The following is a 19,703-nucleotide window of genomic DNA, read 5'->3' on the forward strand; positions in this document are numbered from 1 at the left end:
GATATGCCTGATGGGTGTAATATTCACATCCCAGGATCTTTAGAAGAAAAATCCATCCTTTCCTGCTCAGGTAAACATGTTTACAGCAGCTGCACAGACGCTGGGTGGTTCAGACTCACATGTCACACACATGTCGTCAGCAACAAGAAAAGCCCCTTTCTCTGGCGATGAACATTTTAAATAAGGTAAAACGCGAACAGCCCTTTCCAGACCAACTTACCTTTCATAAAGCCACATCAGCAACAGCAACAGCTCAATATAGCACACACACTGTTTGACGCTAAAACAGGAAATTAAAATTGCAATAGCCTGTGCTCCGCTCCTGGCCGTAACAAGTCATCTCTCCACAACGAGGACGCCAAATATTAGTTATCGATCATCACTTAACAGACGTCTTTAAAATGCAAATGTGTATTTGGATAACTAAGACCGTTCACGAAAGCGGCGATTTCAATGTCGGCTCGAATAAATTAAAATTACGTTTACATCTTGAAACCGCCTAAAAACCTCCGTATCTGCTTCTAGACAGGAAATCCCACACAAAATCTAAAATTGCCAGGAAAGGTTACAAAACCTCGCGTTTCGCATCCCGGAGGGGAGGGAGAAAGGGAGCCCGGGCCTGGGGGTGGGGCGAGCGCCGGAGAGTTTTGACTTAAACCCGTATTTCCTCATTTTCTGGAGGATACGGCGATCCCGTTCCAGGCACATTTATTTCCCTACTCTCAGAAACTCGTTTTAAAAATAACGCAGGAACCCATACGAGCCCCTCGGTCCGCTAGGTCCGTGCAATTCCTTATATAGACTCGGCCGCAGCCAGCGGCAGGGCCGTAGCCGCCCATTATTCTCCAAACAGGTACCGGGCGGGCGGGGGCCGCGCTCCGGCCTCGGCCCTGTCGCCGCAGGAACTGTCCAGACAATACCCACCAGCAGACGGTCGCCGCGGAGCGGGCGGGCGGGCGGGCGCAGCATCGCCCCCCAGATAAGCAGAAATGCAACCAACTTCCACCGTCTCTCCCCACCGCAAAGGGCGAGTGTGCAACCCTCCAATACATGTTCGGGGCTCGCTCGCTCGCTCTCCCGTTATTATTGTTATTTTTCTAAACTCTCACGCCAGGCAGATGGGGGGGGGGGGGTGCGCCCCTCCCCGCGCAGCATCAGCTCTCATTAGTAAACCCGGCGGGCAGCGGCGCCCCGCGTCCGTCGGTCCGGCCGCCCCCCTCCCCCACACTCCTTCCACCCGAGACCCCGAGCGCCATCCAAGCTCCCTTCGCCGGCTTCACGCCCTGCGCGTCCGGCCCAGGTAACAACTTCCCCAAACCGAAAGAGAACAAGGGAAGCGCACGCTCGGCAGCCCATCCCCGCGCGAAGGAGGCGTCCTCCCGGGCGGGGGGACCTGTCTGCGGTGCTTCCCGGTCCCGAAACCAGGTAACAACTCTGCCAACCCGCCGCCGCCGCCCCCCACACACAAACCCCGCGGCTCCCACGGCCGCGGTTCCGCGCCCGCCCCGCCCGCCGGCTCCCCGCGGGACGCGGACCGCGCTCGGGGCGCTTAAGGGACCCGCACCCCACCCCGAGGACCGTGAAGCCCCGTCCCGCGCCGAGCGCGCCTTGCCGGCCGCTCCCAACTTTACCGCCACCGGCCCGGCCCGTCCGCCCGCCGCGCGCTCCGCGCACACGCGCGCACGGACGACACGCAGCCCGCGGCCGCCGCGTCCCGCTGCCGCGCGCCCGCAGCCCGGCCAAGCCGCGGGGCCCGAGCCACCGCGCCGGCGGGGCCGCGGCGCGCGGAAGCCACTCTGCACGGGCAAGCGTCGGGCACAAGTTAGTTCCTCGGCTCCGGGGCCTCGGAGCCGCGGGGACGAAACGCCGAGGGCGCCGAGGAGGCGGGGAGGGGGGCGCCGAGGGGGCACAAGAGTGGGGGAAAAGTGCGGAAAGAAGCAACAGCCGCTCCCCCCCGAGCCCAGAAAAGTGGGCGCCGCGTCCCGGCCGCCCGCCCGCGCCGGGGATGCGGCGGCGGCGGCGGCTAACGGTCCAGCGAGGCGGCAGGGGCGGCGGGAGCCGCTAGGCGGAGAGACCAGGTAAGAGACATAACGGTTCAGGGAGAGCGGGCGGCCGCGGCGCGGCTCCGGCGGCGGCGGCCCGGAGGGGGGCAGAGAGCACTACTTTCTACTTTCCCACTCCACTTGGCCCGTCCCTGCCCGGCCGCCCCCAGCCCAGCTCGCCCCCCTCGCCCTCGGGGGCGCCCCGGCCGCCCGGCTCCCCCTGACTCCGCCGCTCCCCGGTCCCCTCCGCCACTCACCGTTATTGCGCCGCGGGTTCGCCTGCTTTCTGCGCTTACACCTGGGGCCATCCGCCATGATCCTCTCGCTTGTGTCTAAATGCTCGAGTCACCTCCTCCCCCTCCCTCCCTCCCCCTTTCCCCCCCCCCGCCCCTCCGCCTCCACCCCTCCCCCCTCCCCACCGCACCTGGTTTACGACACTCGCGGCTTTACGACATCACCTTCCTTACACCTAGAGCCACTCGCTCTACGGCCGGAACCTTGTTGCTAGGGAGAGGACGGTTTGCGGCAGACGGGGGAGCAGCTGAGTTTGCATGGAGGGGCGAGGAAAAAGTTTCCTCCAGGTGTCGCGGGCGGGGGTGGCGGGGTGGGGGCGCGGGGGAACCGTGCGGACGTGGTCCGGAGGGCGACTGGCCGTCGGAGCCGAGAAAGGTAAAATAGGAGCTCTGAACTGGCCACACCCGCTGCTGCCGCCAGGGGCACGTTCGGGTCTGGCTGATTCTCGCAGGCATCCCGTGCCCTCGGAGCCGCCCCCGGAGTGGCGGGATCAACCTGTCCTCCTTCGGCCTTACGGGGGGCGTGGTGGGGGGGCGGTTCACGCAACCCCGGCCGCCCGGGGATGCCCCGCGATCGGGGGGCGGGCAGGCGGGTCTGGGGAGCGGCGGGCGGCTGTTTCGGGACACGCGGCGCCCCGAAACTACCTGACCCCGCACGTCGGACTCCCTGCCCCTCCTCGGACGTACAGTTCCCCCCCCGCGCCAAGCAAACCGGGGGTGGGAAGTGACTTCAACGAGGTAGAAGTTCAGCTGGACCGAAAGAGGGGCGAGAAGTTCCGCTTGCGAGCCACCTCGGCGGTGAAGCGGAATGAGTAATCCCCACGCCGGCCTGTCTCACTTCCTCCTGCGCGCTGGGCGCTCACCTGCTGTCACCTCGGCCGCCCCCGCCCCCAGGCCGCGCCCTTCTCCCTGCGGCCACGTCCGCCCTGCTCCCCCCGCCCCTCCCCAGTACATCGCCCAGATCCGAGGCCCCCAGACTTAAAGAGTTAGGGTGTTAACAGGCCACAATTTAGTATCTGGGTGGGCAGCGGTCGCTGTGCAGAAACTTAGGGAGTGAAACGAGGGCTGGCAGGTGTGGTCTTGGCAGGTGATGGATGGCGATCTTATCTCGATCTGCGTACAAGTTCAGGGATTTCTGAAAGACCACGTAGATACCAGCACAAATACCAAGAAGGTCACGTCTTCAGTATTGAGTAGAGACTTCGCTCTCCCCTCCTCCCTGCCTTCAAATGAGGAAATGTCTTTGGGACCAACTTGAGAGAATACAGCTGAGCTGTGTTTCGAATAATAAAGAGTTATAAATGAACATTGTAAGAGATGATAGCTAAAGAAGTTGAGAAGACTGAAACGTCACAAAGTATTAGAAGTAACAGTCAACCTAGCACAGTGCTGTCACATTAGGTGCTCAACAAATTTATGCCTATGATTTTTGTCATGACGATGGCAGGACTTTTTTATTATGTTAATTTTTTGAACACCATCCAGGCTTTTGGAAGATTCATTAATAATCTCTCCAAACCTTTCATCTGAAATAAATTTACAGCTGAAGTCTAGTAATTTAAAATTAGAAAGTTTAATCCTGAATATAGATGAAAATTTTCTTTCCCACGTTTGCTTTGGCATTTTGATAAGTGGATGTGTTATTTATTGGTGCATGAAAGGGGACTGTAACTATTCTTTGCTGTACATTATGTCTGTGTGCCTGGTCTCTTCCTCAGTACCAAAGCTAGAATCATCACTCTTAATAATCATCTTAAGTACAGGCAGTCCTGATCGCAATACCATGTTCACCGAACTTGTGCATGTGAGAACCAGAATAAGGGTCATGCATTGCTTGGTTCAAGTGGTGATTTTTCCCTACCCTCCCAAGAGCTATATAATGTTCTTCAGTTGCAGGCTTCTGAATCAGCTTAGACTTTATCCTTTGCGGGCATCCCTGCCTCACCTCTCAAAACACACACACACACACACACACCCCTGCCCCCCCCACACACACACCCCTGCCCCACCTCTCAACACACACACACACACACCCTGCCCCATCTCTCAACACACACACACACCCTGCCCCACCTCTCAACACACACACACACACCCTGCCCCATCTCTCAACACACACACACACACACACACACACACACACACACACACACACACACACACACACACACACACACACACACACACCTTGCCCCACCTCTCAACACACACACACACCCTGCCCACCTCTACACACACACACACACACAAACGCCTGCCCCACCTCTCAAACACACACACACCCCTGCCCCACCTCTACACACACACACACACACACACACACTCTGCCCCACCTCTACACACACACACACACACACCCTGCCCCACCTCTACACACACACACACACACACACACACACCCTGCCCACCTCTCAACACACACACCCTTTTTACAGCTACCCAGCCAGAAAGGAAAAAAAAGTACTTTCTAACTCAAGCACACATTTCACTTAGTCTTAAACTTAGGAAGTATCACACCTTTTACTGAAGTAACCTGTCCTGATCCACCTACTAAGCTTTCTTCTGTGTTCATGGGAGTGTGCTCGGTTGTGTCGGGCTCTTTGCAACCCCATGGACTGTAGCCTGCCAGGCTCCTCTGTCCTTGGGATTATCCTGGCAAGAATCCTGGAGTGGATTGCCATTTACTCTTCCAGGGGATCTTCTGACCCAGGGATCTAACCTGCATCTCCTGTGTCTCCTGCATGGGCAGGCAGATTCTTTACCACTGAGCCACCTGGGAAGCCCCTTCTGTGTTTATCCTCACCTTGAAATCAGATACAAAGTGAAGGAATAAACCAAGCATGAGTTAAACTGTCTTTAGTGGTTACTGGTTTAGTTAGTTTGGGCCAGACTATTCAGCTCCTTGCAGACAGATACCTTTTTTTCCCCCTTTTGCTTGCTTGTTCATTTCTGTACCCTCAGTACCTGGTAGGGTACCTAGTCACATAGCAGATACTTGATAAGTAATTTTTTTTTTAAGTTAGTACCATTGACCTTTTCTGGATCTGTTCTTGGCTATAAACTAAGGGTGGTTTATCTGCCTTCATCACATTAATTCTTAGGGGCTGTTGAAATTATGGATGTGAAAGCCATTTATTGTCATTTATATCCTGCCTTATTTTGAGAATAATTGCTGTCGATTTTAGATTCTCCACAGTCATTTTCCCCCCAAATGATTAATCCTGCTCACTTCTGTTTTTTAAATATGCACAGGAAATACTGATATACCAAACTTTCTAATACAGAATTTCAATTTTTTTAAAATGCTGTAGTAATAGGTTAGTGGAGGACAAAGGATCCTGGCATGCTATAGTCTGTGGTATCACACAGAGTCAGACATGACTTAGCAACTGAACAATAACAGATTGTAAACATAATATATGTTTAAATGCATTTTATTTACTATGATGTTCCCAAAATTATTGAACTCTTAAGCTGAAAATAAAGCAGGCAAAAGTAAATCTCAGAATAGAGTGCTGCTTTAAACCTGATGCATATATGATGGTTGCTTATCTCTTAAATATAACTGAAGAATTGGAAAAAAATCTTGTGAAAAACTCTAGAAAAGGAATTTCTAAATAAATGTGTTAAGATTTAGGTTTGTTTAGTCAATTATACTTCAAAATTTAGGTTTCCTTAAACAAGATGGGGATACTAGTTAGAGTTTAACATGTGCGCTGTACTGTTGGTTTTTAGTATTTGTGGTGTCATTATACAATGTATATTCAATGTGTACTCCTAATTTTAATGTCACTGAAATGTTAACACTGCTTCTGGAGAGCACTGGGATTGCACATGCTGAAGGAGAGGTATTCTGCTAAAAATGAATTACTGTAATCTTTTCTAAATTTACAGGGAAAATGTAAATCAGTGGAATATTTTCAATATTGAGTTTTCTATAAATTTTTCATAAATCCTTTGCACCTGCTATTCACATTCCATGTAAGATTCATGTATACAGTAGGATAAAATTTGACATAGTTAAGTTTAAAATGTGCATATTTCATGGTGTCCCACTTGGAGCATATGATTTCCACGTACCTCACTTTCTGAGCATATTGGAGAAGTATAATATTCTGTGTGTGCATCTTCTGTTGTTCAGTTGTGTCCGACTCTTTGCGACCCCATGGACTGTAGCTCGCCAGGCTCCTCTGCCCATGAGATTTCCCAGGCAAGAATACTGGAGTGTGTTACCATTTCCTTCTCCAGGGTAATATTCTACAATCTGTCAAAATAAGAAATCAGTTATTTTCGTGGAAAGATTATATATTTCATGAAATAAGTTGACTACATTAACTTGTAATTTAAAAAAAATCTTAAAGTCTTGAAAAGAATCCATTTGAGACATGTTATCCATCAAAGGAAAGAATGGAGAAGCCCCGCAGAGAGGTGCTCTCAGTCTGTGGCTCAGTAGTGACCCTGGATGTGTGGTTCACAGGGAGTCAGGGCAACTGTGTGTCACTGCGTCTGGAAGCAAACATGGCTGCCATGTGATGCAGAACCAATGGTTGGCCTAAGGACCCACACACACTTTTCTAATGAGGCCTCCCAGGAGGCAGTAATAGGGACAGGTGTCCCCAAACCTCCATGTGATTTTATTATATATATTGCATCATGAAACAGGTTTTCCTTCTCTAGGGAATAAGGCTCCTATTTTTCATATAAATTCCTGAAATGTTAACCCATGGGGCTTCTTATTTGGAGGACAGTTTTTCAGGAACATTTCTAACAGATGTTAAGTATAAATAAATGCAGACAGAATGTTTGAAGGCAGTTAATAAACATCTAAGAAGTAGTTTCTATAAAATCACAATAATTAAAACGATTGCTTTCCAAGGCTGCCTCTACAGAAGATAGGTCACCTATTACTGAAATCCTTTATGAACATGAGTAGCATTTTTCTCGTATACTTAACAACTATAGGTAGGTAATTTGTACTAGGGATGGGGAAGCAACGAGCATGTTTAGGATTTGAGGGCATTTTAAGAATCTTGTGGTATCAGAGGTCTTATATCAGGTTTCTACTGGTGTTTTTTCCCTTTTGTCTCAATGTATTTCCTTTCTCTGGCATCTTCGCTTATGTTTTGCAGCTGACTGGTTCTGCTACAGAATATTGCTCTTTCTTTGACCTAAAGTCCTGGCCTTCTGTATTCCACAGACCTTCAGTTATAATCATTGCCTCTATTCCATCCTTTCAGTATGCATGTTAAGAATATTTGCAGTCAGTATCAGGTTTTAAATGTCCCATCATTGTGTTAAGCTCACATGGAAAAGTCGGCAATTAGAAACACCATGTTCAGATAGATCCACAGCTTTAAGGCTCCTGATCAGGCACTTCTCAGTTTTTCATCTTATACCTCAATTTCTTTGCTCTACCTTGTTGTCTTAAATAAATAGATCACACCTGTGCCCCTCTCGACTGTCTCATGTGTTAATCATTCTCTTCATCTTTATCCCAGATCTCTTTGGGTCAGTTGCCTTCTGGTTTTTTTCAAGGTTTTTTGAATCATCCCCGCCCTGTAAAATGCTTTTACAGAAAAGTATTATGAAGAATGAAAAACTATGCTGGTTATCCTCTGACCCTCAGAATTCCTTCATTGCATTTCTGTACCATGAAAAGCTGGTTTCTGTGGACCACATCCCCCAGGCTCCTTTGCCCTTTGCTTTCTGTTCAGTTTGAGCCAGTTTGGAGGCATTGGCAGATGATCAGAGGAAGGAAAGAGAGAGAGGTCAGGATATTAATTTCACCTTCCCCCACACGCCCTCCTGCCTGTCTGTGGCTTTTGGCAGGAACTTCATTCCTCTACCTAAGGCCGTGGCTCGGATCAGACAGTCCTGTCCCATGGCTACAGGTCTCGGCAAGTACCAGAAATGGCTCCTTCCCTTCGTCCCCTCAGACTGGAGATGGTCATGGTTTCCTCCTTATAGTTGTGAGTCCTTATCCCTCGTTGGTTCCTCTAATGCCTTCCCACATCACTGTAAGTGGTCTCTTTATCAGACTCTTCGATTTACCTTTGGAGTGTGCCATCTGTTGCCTGCCAGGCCCCTGAGTTGTACACACCTAGAAATGTGTTTTTATCCTATTTCTAATCAAGAATTGTTTCCATGAATTACAACACTAAAGTTTGAATGTGACGTAGATGCCTTATGTCATCATTGTCAGGCATATGCTCATGTCCTAATAAGTGAAAATGCAAAACCTGGCAGATGCTGCATAAAAATGTGCTGGAGTCTATGACATACACTTATTCAGTTACTGTTTTTGTCAGGAAGCCCCCTGCCTTAGTTGATCTAAAGTAAGAGAAACTACTTTTATATACTTAAAACAATGGGCCGGGGGAAGCAGTGCTTCAGTAGTAAGATGGAGAAGGTGGTTGTTCCCATCAGTTTCTCCCTGTTTTAATAATGGGACCACCCACGCTTATCACATGGCCCCCGGAATGGTCCGTGCACCTACCTCGTTGCTACTGTGCTGCTCAGTCCTGGTCTGTGAGTGATGTGCTGGTTGATGAAGTCTCTCAGGAGAAGTGGTTCACCATTCCTTCTCTTCCTGCTGGCTGGAATCAGACCTGCTGGCCAGAGTCCCGTTAAGGAAGGCACACCAATAAGATCAGAGGGGCCTGAGTCCTTGATGCCACAGGAAAGCTTGTAACTTCTGCCTCCAGGTCTCTGTTACAGAGACAAGTCAACCTACATCTTTTTTCAGCTGCTGTTGTCTCAGGTTTTCTGTCACATGCAGCCAAAGTTAATCCTGTTTGGTGTAGGTATGTGAATTAGTTTCCTGTTGCTGCTGTTAAAAAAAAAAAAAACACCCAAACTTGGTGGCTTAAAACAACACAATACATTATCCTACATTTCTGGAAATCAGAAGCCAAAATGGGGCTCACTGGGCCAAAATGAAGGTGTTGGCATGATTGGGTTTCTGCTGAAGGCTCTAATGGAGAAACCATTTCCTGGCCCTTTCCAGCTTCTTAGGTCCCTCCCCATCCTTCGACTCCTGGGCAGCTTCTATCTTCAAACCCAGCAGCACCGGGCAGAGCCCATGCTTGTCATGCTGCCCGATCACTGGCTCTAATCCTGCTTCCCTCTTCCACGTCTGAGGGCCTTTGCGATTAGATTAGGTCCTCCTGGCTCATTCAAGTTATCGTTCCATTTTAAGGTCAGCTGATTATGATTAGGCTTACACCATCTGCATCCTTATTTTCTCTTTGCCTGGTGACCTGACATATACATCCATTCTGTGCCCATGGCATTAGGGCATAGACATCTTTGGGGGGCACTATGCCTCCCAAAGGATGCAAGCTTTAAGCTTCATGATTGAGAAGTATGTTTGTGTTGATTAATCAGTTCATCTTAATTGATAAGCAGCTGTAAAGCATTTCACTAAGTGGTCATTATTTTTTATATAACATTTAACATTGGGCCACATAGAAGTTCTAATAATAATCCTTTGGTTCATTTATTCACTTAATAGTCTTTTTTTTCCCTCCACCTAATGTTCTTGACTGTATTCTAATGTGACAGGTGCTGGGTGAGGCTACAAATGCCTAATTTGGTCCCCAGCCTCAAGAAGTTTTGCAGGATTGTGTAATAAACAAGTTGACAAAGAGGCTGCTGCACAAATGTCCACGAGAGACACCTAAAGTTGCCTGGAGTCAAGGAAGTCTTGAAGAAGTGATGGAATTTGTGAGGAGGAGGAGAGAAGCCTGTTAAAGACAGAAGTCACAATATAGGCAGAAATCTCCAGATGAAAGTGTATTGTGGAGCGGGGGTGGGGGGAGGTGGCAAGTCCAGTAGAATGAATGCATCGAACAGAAAAACCCACATGTTCCAGAAGAGGCTACAGAGGTGGGTGGGCAGGAAACAAATCCTATGAAGATGCTAAGGTTTTATAGTGATGAGTTGTAGCCATGGAAAGGTTTTTTTTAAATCAAGAGTGTCCATGTTGTACATGATGTTAATTAGTGTTCTGAGCATGGGGGATGAGGGGATGAGCAGAACAGCAAATATCAAGAGAATTTTAAAAGTTTGTTTTTCCTCTTGAATAATCATTTATAAAGGAATAACTGAGCAAGTAAAAGCAATACAAGCTGTGACTATCCAAACGAAGCACAGATGCAAGATAACATTTCCAGATTATATTAGCAAGTAATATAATAATATTAAAAGCAATATAAAGCATAATTGTGATTTCTAATATAAACACTGTCACATACAGTGTTTATATTAGTAGTAGAATTGTTTCAGGTTATACATTCTTGCAGTAGTCTTACTAGCTCCTAATACTGCCTTAGTACATGGTTCAGTTCAGTTCAGTTCAGTTGCTCAGTCGAGTCCGACTCTTTGCGACCCCATGAATCGAAGTACGCCAGGCCTCCCTGTCTATCACCAACTCCCAGAGTTTACCCAAACTCATGTCCGTTGAGTCGGTGATGCCATCCAGCCATCTCATCCTCTGTCGTCCCCTTCTCCTCCTGCCCCCAATCCCTCCCAGCATCAGGATCTTTTCCAATGAGTCAGCTCTTCGCATGAGGTGGCCGAAGTATTGGCATTTCAGCTTCAGCATCAGTCCTTCCAGTGAACACCCAGGACTGATCTTTAGGATGGACTGGTTGGATCTCCTTGCAGTCCAAGGGACTCTCAAGAGTCTTTTCCAACACCATAGTTCAAAAGCATCAATTCTTTGGCGCTCAGCTTTCTTCAGTCCTACTCTCACATCCATACATGACCACTGGAAAAACCATAGCCTTGACTAGATGGACTTTTGTTGGCAAAGCAATATCTCTGCTTTTTAATATGCTATCTAGGTTGGTCATAACTTTCTTTCCAAGGAACAGTGTCAGACTTTATTTTTGGGGGCTCCAAAATCACTGCAGATGGTGAATGCAGCCATGAAATTAAAAGACGCTTACTCCTTGGAAGGAAAGTTATGACCAACCTAGTACATGGTTCAGTTCAGTTCAGTCGCTCAGTTGTGTCTTGACTCTTTGTGACTCCATGAATCGCAGCACACCAGGCCTCCCTGTCCATCACCAACTCCCGGAGTTTACCCAAACTCATGTCTGTCTAGTCGGTGATGCCCATCCAGCCATCTCATTCTCTGTCGTCCCCTTCTCCTCCTGCCCCCAATCCCTCCCAACTTCAGGGTCTTTTCCAATGAGTCAACTCTTCACATGAGGTGGCCAAAGTATTGGTATTTCAGCTTCAGCATCAGTCCTTCCAATGAACACCCAGGACTGATCTCCTTTAGGATGGACTGGTTGGATCGCCTTGCAGTCCAAGGGACTCAAGAGTCTTCTCCAACACCACAGTTCAAAAGCATCAATTCTTCGGCGCTCAGCTTTCTTCACAGTCCAACTCTCACATCCATACATGACCACTGGAAAAACCATAGCCTTGACTAGATGGATCTTTGTTGACAAAGTAATATCTCTGCTTTTTAATACGCTATTGAGGTTGGTCGTAACTTTCCTTCCAAGGAGTAAGCGTCTTTTAATTTCATGGCTGCATTCACCATCTGCAGTGATTTTGGAGCCCAAAAAAATAGTCTGACACTGTTTCCATTGTTTCCCCATCTATTTGCCATGAAGTGATGGGACCAGATGCCATGATCTTAGTTTTCTGAATGTTGAGCTTTAAGCCAACTTTTTCACTCTCCTCTTTCACTTTCAAGAGGCTTCTTAGTTCCTCTTCACTTTCTGCCATAAGGGTGGTGTCTCATGGTCAACAAAAGAGTCCAAAATGCAGTACTTGGATGCAGTCTCAAAAATGACAGAATGATCTCTGTTTGTTTCCAAGGCAAACCATTCAATAGCGCAGTAATCCAAGCCTATGCCCCAACCAGTAATGCTGAAGAAGCTGAACGGTTCTATGAAGACCTACAAGACCTTTTAGAACTAACACCCAAAAAAGATGTCCTTTTCATTATAGGGGACTGGAATGCAAAAGTAGGAAGTCAAGAAACACCTGGAGTAACAGGCAAATTTGGCCTTGGAGTAAGGAATGAAGCTGGGCAAAGGCTAATAGAGTTTTGCCAAGAGAACGCACTGGTCATAGCAAACTCCCTCTTCCAACAACACAAGAGAAGACTCTACACATGGACGTCACCAGATGGTCAACACCGAAATCAGATTGATTATATTCTTTGCAGCCAAAGATGGAGAAGCTCTATACAGTCAGCAAAAACAAGACTGGGAGCTGACTGTGGCTCAGATCATGAACTCCTTATTGCCAAATTCAGACTTAAATTGAAGAAAGTAGGGAAAACCACTAGACCACTCAGATATGACCTAAACCAAATCCCTTATGACTATACAGTGGAAGTGAGAAATAGATTTAAGGGACTAGATCTGATAGACAGAGTGCCTGATGAACTATGGACGGAGGTTCGTGACATTGTACAGGAGACAGGGATTAAGACCAGCCCCATGGAAAAGAAATGCAAAAAGATAAAATGGTTGTCTGAGGAGGCCTTACAAATAGCTATGAAAAGAAGAGAAGTGAAAAGCAAAGGAGAAAAGGAAAGATATTCCCATTTGAATGCAGAGTTCCAAAAGATAGCAAGGAGAGATAAGAAAGCCTTCCTCAGCGATCAGTGCAAAGAAATAGAGGAAAACAACAGAATGGGAAAGACTAGAGATCTCTTCAAGAAAATTATAGATACCAAGGGAACATTTCATGCAAAGATGGGTTCGATAAAGGACAGAAATGGTATAGTACTTGGTATGACCTCAAAATTATGTACTAAATGAATAAATACTTTTTAAAAGGTTCTCCAATGTATCTTTTAATACTTGCCTTTTTCCCCCACTATCACATTTACTACAGCCCAACTCACAAAAGCTCATATCCTCTCCATTCAAATCCTGGTGTCTTCCAGTTTACCTCACATTTTCAGGAAGGCAGGCCAGTTTTCTTTCCCTAGTTTTCACTTTATCTCAGCACTTCCCCAGTTGTATCAGAGGCCTTGAGAATTGTACCACCAGCCCCACATAGCTGGTAATTCCCTCACCCACTTCAGAGCACATCGTACCTTCCATTATGGTGAGCGTTGACTATCTTTACTGCTTTACATCTCTCTCCTTGCCTAGTCTGAGGCTCTTCATCTTTGTATTTCGGATACCAAAAGCAATGCCTGTCTAATGGGAAGCACACTCGGTTAATTATGGAAAAGACTGAAAGCTCCTGCCATTCATTCATCATTCTGGTCGGGGGACTTTGTGAAGAGCAAATGAGATATTACATGTGAAGTTTTACATGCTGCCTGGCGCATGGCAAACAGTCAATGATTGGTACTACAACAAAAGCAAATTATTGGGCAAAGATCAGAGTCAGATGTTAAGAGCATAATCTACTAGCATTCCTACACAGTGCCTTTCTGTTCAGGCTAAAGGATAAGATAATTTTTATCCCTGAAAATGCCACTGAAGGTATAGGTGGAATGATTCTAATTAAAAAGAGAAGATGATATTAACGTGTTGTTTGTTTATCATCAATTAGGTTGTCTAGAAATACTATTGGCTCACATTAGCTATATTATCTCTAGAACATCTATCTACACAGTAAGTGAACTCCCTTTCCTAGAATGAGTAGCACTGTTTGCAATGCAGTTAGATTGTGTGTGGGCTTTTAAAAATTCAGATTACAGATTATGAAAGGAATATTAAAAATTCTTTTCTTGGTTTATTTGTAACGGATACCAATTCAAAGTGGGTCAAGCCAAGAGCAGAGGTGCAGACACAGAGAATGGACCTGTGGCCACAGGCGGGGAAGGGGAGGGTGGGATGAATTGGGAGAGTAGGATTGACATATATACACTACCACGTGTAATACATAGCTAGTGGGAACCTGCTGTCTAACACAGGGATCTCAGCTCCGTGCTCTGTGATGGCCTGGGGCTGGGGGGGGTGCAGAGGTGGGAGGGAGGGTACATATACTGATTAGCGTAACAGCAGAAACTAATACAGCACTGTGAAGCAATTATCCTCCAGTTTAAAAAAAAAAAATTGTTGTAGCCAGCCAGGCTCCTCTGTTCTTGGGATTCTCCAGGCAAGAATACTGGAGTGGGTTGCCATTTTCTTCTCCAGGGGATCTTCCCCACCCAGGGATCGAATGATTCCATATCTCCTGCTTTGCAGGCAGAATCTTTATCGCTGAGTCATCTGGGAAACCCAATTTTAAAAATAGGGAATAATAAAAAACAACGTGGCCCAAGAAAAAGGAATTTATAATAAGGATGTGAGTGGGATTTTCCCCATGGAGTCCTGAGTCAGGGAGGAGCTGGTCAGGAGTGAGGATCCGGAACACCTGTAGGTCTGCAGGCAGTGCTGCTCCCTTGCTCACCTCTGCACCCTGTGCGGTTCCGATTCGTTTTCTCTCTCGACCTCCTGCTCTGCTTGAGGGTGGGATGGACTCAGGAGAGGTCTGGGGAGACGCTGTAACATCACACAATGCTTGGGATGAAAACAGTCACCCCTACCCCTTCCCCAACGTCAGGACTGTTCACTTTTCACATGTGGTTTATACAATTACAATAATGCCTGTTTTTTTTGCCATATATGTATGTAGGAACGGTGTATAATTTAGTGTTATCCTACTTTCATTGAACATATAAAATTCATTTTCCCAGGTAGGCACATAGCCTTTATGATTGAACTTTTAATTTTTTTTTAACTTAACTGTGAAGTGAAGTTGCTCAGTCGTGTCCAACTCTTTTCAACCCCATGGACCGTAGCCTACCATGCTCCTCCATCCTTGGGATTTTCCAGGTAAGAGTACCAGAGTAGGTTGCCATTTTCTTCTCCAGAGGATCTTCCCGACCCAGGGATAGAACCCAGGTCTCTTGCATTGTAGGCAGACACTTTACCATCTGAGCCACCAGGGAAGCCCTTAGTCCTACTTAACTGTAACATTCCTCAAATTGATATACTATAATTTACTAAACTAGTTATATCTTGTTGAACATTTACATTACATCCAGGTTTTTTGTTGTTGTTATGTGAAAAATGAACAGTTTTTTGTCATCTACTAGAGAAATACTCTTAATATTGGAATTATTTAGTCAATGGAAATGAACATGGTTACATCTTTTTAAACCTGTCATCAGCATGCTTTTGAAAAGAGTTGTGTCAACTTATGATGCCACTGGAAATATAAGAATTGGTCTCACCAAGACTAAAAATTTTTGAAAATAGGCAGCGTGTTCACACTGCTTGGAATCATACAGATAGTTCTGTGCTTTAGAATCTACAGGAAGACACTTAAATGAACTAATGAAGAACATATATGAATATATAGTAAATTCCATACTGGATTAAAACATTAATAATTCCATCCTTGAATCGTGAGACCTATTCAAGCGCTTTCATGCCTAGTATTAAAAATACATGTGTGTTTATTCATTTTTTATTTAAAATTCCCATGTTAGTGCAAGAACAGTTTATATTCTAAGCTTATCACTGGATTTTAAAATGCATGTCTAGTAAAATGAGAGTATTTAGAACTTTTGTAAGTTTCAAAATTCTCACTTGCTCTTATGGAATAATCAGTTAACTGCAAAGATTCCTTTTCTATGCTAGCAAAGGTTAGCAATTTTAGAATACTTGAAAAAGTATATTTGGCTATCAAATAAGCTGGAAATTAATCCAAAGGCATTCCTAGGAATACTATGCAATCATTTAAAAAGAATGGAGCATGGGACTTCTCTGGTGGCCCAGTGGTTAAGAATTTGCCTGCCAGTGCATGAGACTTGGGTTTGACCCCTAGTCTGGGAAGATCCCACGTGGTGTGGGGCAGCTAGGCCTGTGCACCAGAACTCCTGAGCCTGGGCTCCAGAGCCAGAGAGCTGCAGCTACCAAAGTCTGTGAGCAGCAGCGAAGACCCAGCACGGCCAAAATAAATTAATACATTTTTCAAAGTAAAAAAAAGAATGGAGCAGTTGATCTGAAAAACTCTCAAAAAGTAAAATTAAAGTTAGATAAAATGGCAAAGTAACAGTGTATAGTTATCTACCATTTATTTTATCCTCATAATTGAACACACACATATACATGCCTGTGCATAAGCTAGAAAGATGACGATGCTCAAGAACATGGTAAAGTGATTCCATTTAAAGCTGTAAAGTAGGGAGACAGCCAGCTCTTAGCCCTGCTGATGAGCATAAGGATAGCATGGTCTGACAAAACTGCAAATCTCTGTTAGCCAATATTTTTACTTTTGATTTATATCCTAACCATACAATCTGGCCACTTTCCCATTTTGCTGAGTTTCCATAGTACATTCTTAACTCAGGTGGCTTTTATTTCTCTATCAAGATTGCCTTTATCCAGCAAAGAGAACTTAGGGAAAGGAAGCTCAGTTAGCCAAAGATGGATGAAAGAGTGAATGAATACATGAGATTTGAGAGTCCAGTTTATTGTAGGCATAACCTTAGGCAAATCATTTAACTTCCTTGACCCCAAGTTCCTTCTCTGCAGAATTAAACCTAATTCCCCTCCATAAACTAAAATCCCTTACATATTCACAGGACCTTGGTGAGTATGACATGAGATCATGTGTGTGGACGTTATTTTGAAAACTGTAAGACATTAAGTTTTGAAGTTTTACTGTGCAAACCTGTATCAGTATAAAAATTCTTCCTAAAGTCAAATAAATGTTAAGGAGTTTTGAATAACTAGCTCCTTTGTATTTTATTTGAACCTCTAATATTAACTCATTTCAGTAACATATATTGAGTTGATTATTTTTAATTTCTTTCCTTTCTCTTGCTCATCCTCTAGTGGAGGTGCCTTTAAACAAGGAAAATGCCAAAACCAAAATAGATACAAAAGACAGAGGAAAAAGAGGTCTGAACTAAAATGGCATATCAAATATTTAACTATTATTTTAAAACCACCATGATAAACTTTTGAAAAAATATTTGCTTTTTCTTTCTGAAGGCTTTTGCAAAGGACTGGCTTTGGTTTTATGACCAGTTTTGTCTCTGAAATTATCTTCCAGGATTTCAGCCAACTGTCAAATGCAATTGAATTTAGTCACATTTTTCCTTCTAGATTACCTTATAAAGTGCTCCCAACAGACCATTAAAAATGCCCACAAATAACCAAATTATTATTTACTCCTAACTTTGATATTGTTTCACATTTTGCTGTATAACTTCAGATAATTGTGGTGTTTTACTTTCAGTAGCAATATTGTAGTTATAGGTAAAGTCATTCCTATTTAAAATAGTATGGAGCACACCCACACTTGGAATCAACAGTATTCAATACATTTTTCTCTTACTTACAACTAGTCATTTACATTATTTATATTAATGTAAACAGTTATGGAATGTAGTCATTTTGTATATGTTGAATTAATGAACGTCATTAGATAAGTATTTTTTTCTCTTGAGTAGCTCAACTTACTTTCTGATTCTACCAATCCAATATTATGCTTTTGATTGGTAAAGTCACTGACAAATATCTGTTACTGATATTTGTCAGATATTCAAATATCTTCAGATAATATTCAGTTCAGTTCAGTTGCTCAGTCATCCAACTCTTTGCGACCCCATGAATTGCAGCATGCCAGGCCTCCCTGTCCATCACCAACTCCGGGAGTTTACCCAGATTCATGTCCGTCGAGTCAGTGATGCCATCCAGCCATCTCATTCTCTGTCGTCCCCTTCTCCTCCTGCCCCCAATTCCTCCCAGCATCAGGGTCTTTTCCAATGAGTCAACTCTTCGCATAAGGTGGCCAAAGTATTGGAATTTCAGCTTCAGCATCAGTCCTTCCAATGAACACCCAGGACAGATCTCCTTTAGGATGGACTGGTTGGATCTCTTTGCAGTCCAAGGGACTCTCAAGAGTCTTCTCCAACACCACAGTTCAAAAGCATCAATTCTTTAGTGCTCAGCTTTCTTCACAGTCCAACTCTCGCATGATACAAAAGATTTTCTGACTCATATTTTCACATAGCTAACCAGTGACATATTTAGTAAATTCTAAAAAGTAATATATAAGTGCATGTGTGCTTAGTCACTTCAGTCTTGTCCTACTCTTTGCGACACTATGAACTTGTAACCCGCCAGGCTCCTCTCCATGGGATTCTCCAGGCAAAAATACTGGAATGGGTTGCCATGCCTTCCTCCAGGGTACCTTCCTGTCTCAGGGATCAAACCTGCATCTCCTGTGTCTCCTGTATTGCAGGCAGATTCTTTACCACTGAGCCAACAGGGAAGCCTCCTAATATATGAATTTAATATATCAAATCCTAGCATAAACTTTATAAATAGCAGAAATGGGTAGTAGAAGAAATTACTCAGATACTGTCTACTAACAGAAAAAGATGAAAACATTGACTATAGGAGAAAAATATAATTAGTATCATGAGACAGTTGAATAAATTGATTAGTTCTTCATTTTATTTTCTGTACCGACAGAAGTCATAGTAAGTCAAGAGAACATGTGGCGTGAATTTCTGTTTTCCTTATTCTTTAGTTTACTTATATTTTGTCCTCCCTCAAGCTCACTTTCTGCAGACTTTGGGTGCATTATGAATGTAAATCAAACCACTACAGTTCACTTCGAGGGTTGATGTTGATTATAACGCATGTCCTCCTTTACATCCCCTCCCCTTCCACTGCCTGTCAGCATCAAACTGACCAAAATGTTATCAACCAGACAGAAGCACTTGATGCAAAGAATTGGACAACCCATTAGCTAGAAAACCATCCCCTGAATAATTCAAAATCAATTGAAGCTCTTCCCCCAGATACAGAATTGTTCTGGAGTTCCATTCATTGTTGCATTTCTCCTTTGCAGAGCCCTGGAAAACTCAGATCAATGGTGTAGCAGCAAAAGACATCATGATACCAAATAGGGAACAAGGGTCTGGGAGATGCTTGGGACCTCTTAATTTCCAGGCCACTTGATAGCAGATACAGTTCATTACACAGGAAAATTGCTTGATCTGGGAAAGGAGGGTGCTGGAGGTGAGGGAAAATGAGCTAGTCACCAACACCATTCACCTTGCAATTCAGTCATTTCGATCAATCTGGGGAATGATTGCTGTTGCGTTCCAGATGAAGATTGAAAGCTGCTTTCCATGAGAAAATGGCGAATCACATATCCCCTGTGTTTAGATCTGAGAACAAAAAAGAATAAAAGGAAGGAGGGAAAAACCCATGTCTGTTGATGCACACTTACTAATTTAATAGAGAACGCACAATTTGTAGAGCCTTTATAATCTACTCTCAACATGGTTTTATTTGAGCTTCATTAACAGTGCTAATTGACATTATTCCCATCTCATATGTGTAGATACAGATTCAGAGAGGCTGCCATC

At 45.0% G+C, this 19,703-nt stretch overlaps 1 protein-coding gene and 1 long non-coding RNA gene across 8 annotated transcripts in view; one reads left to right on the forward strand and one right to left on the reverse strand.

The window, feature by feature from the left end:
• Positions 1–2,437, reverse strand: part of ZEB1 (zinc finger E-box binding homeobox 1) — a 195,106-nt gene extending 192,669 nt beyond the window's left edge. For 4 of the 7 annotated variants that reach the window (XM_043479270.1, XM_043479265.1, XM_043479269.1 and 1 more), the window contains exon 1: positions 2,300–2,437. In XM_043479270.1, the coding sequence (XP_043335205.1) occupies positions 2,300–2,357 (58 nt within the window). In that variant the 5' untranslated portion in view covers positions 2,358–2,437. Of the gene's footprint in view, positions 1–220; positions 946–2,299 lie in introns of those variants that run through there. The other 3 variants (XM_043479267.1, XM_043479266.1, XM_043479271.1) reach the window with 2 other exon arrangements.
• Positions 1,672–19,703, forward strand: part of LOC122448176 — a 163,143-nt gene continuing 145,111 nt past the window's right edge. Inside the window, exon 1 of the long non-coding RNA XR_006271533.1 lies at positions 1,672–2,078. This is a non-coding gene — a long non-coding RNA (uncharacterized LOC122448176). The remainder of the gene's footprint in view (positions 2,079–19,703) is intronic.

This window comes from Cervus canadensis, chromosome 10 (assembly GCF_019320065.1).
Source record: "Cervus canadensis isolate Bull #8, Minnesota chromosome 10, ASM1932006v1, whole genome shotgun sequence".
Classification (NCBI taxonomy): Eukaryota; Metazoa; Chordata; class Mammalia; order Artiodactyla; family Cervidae; genus Cervus; species Cervus canadensis.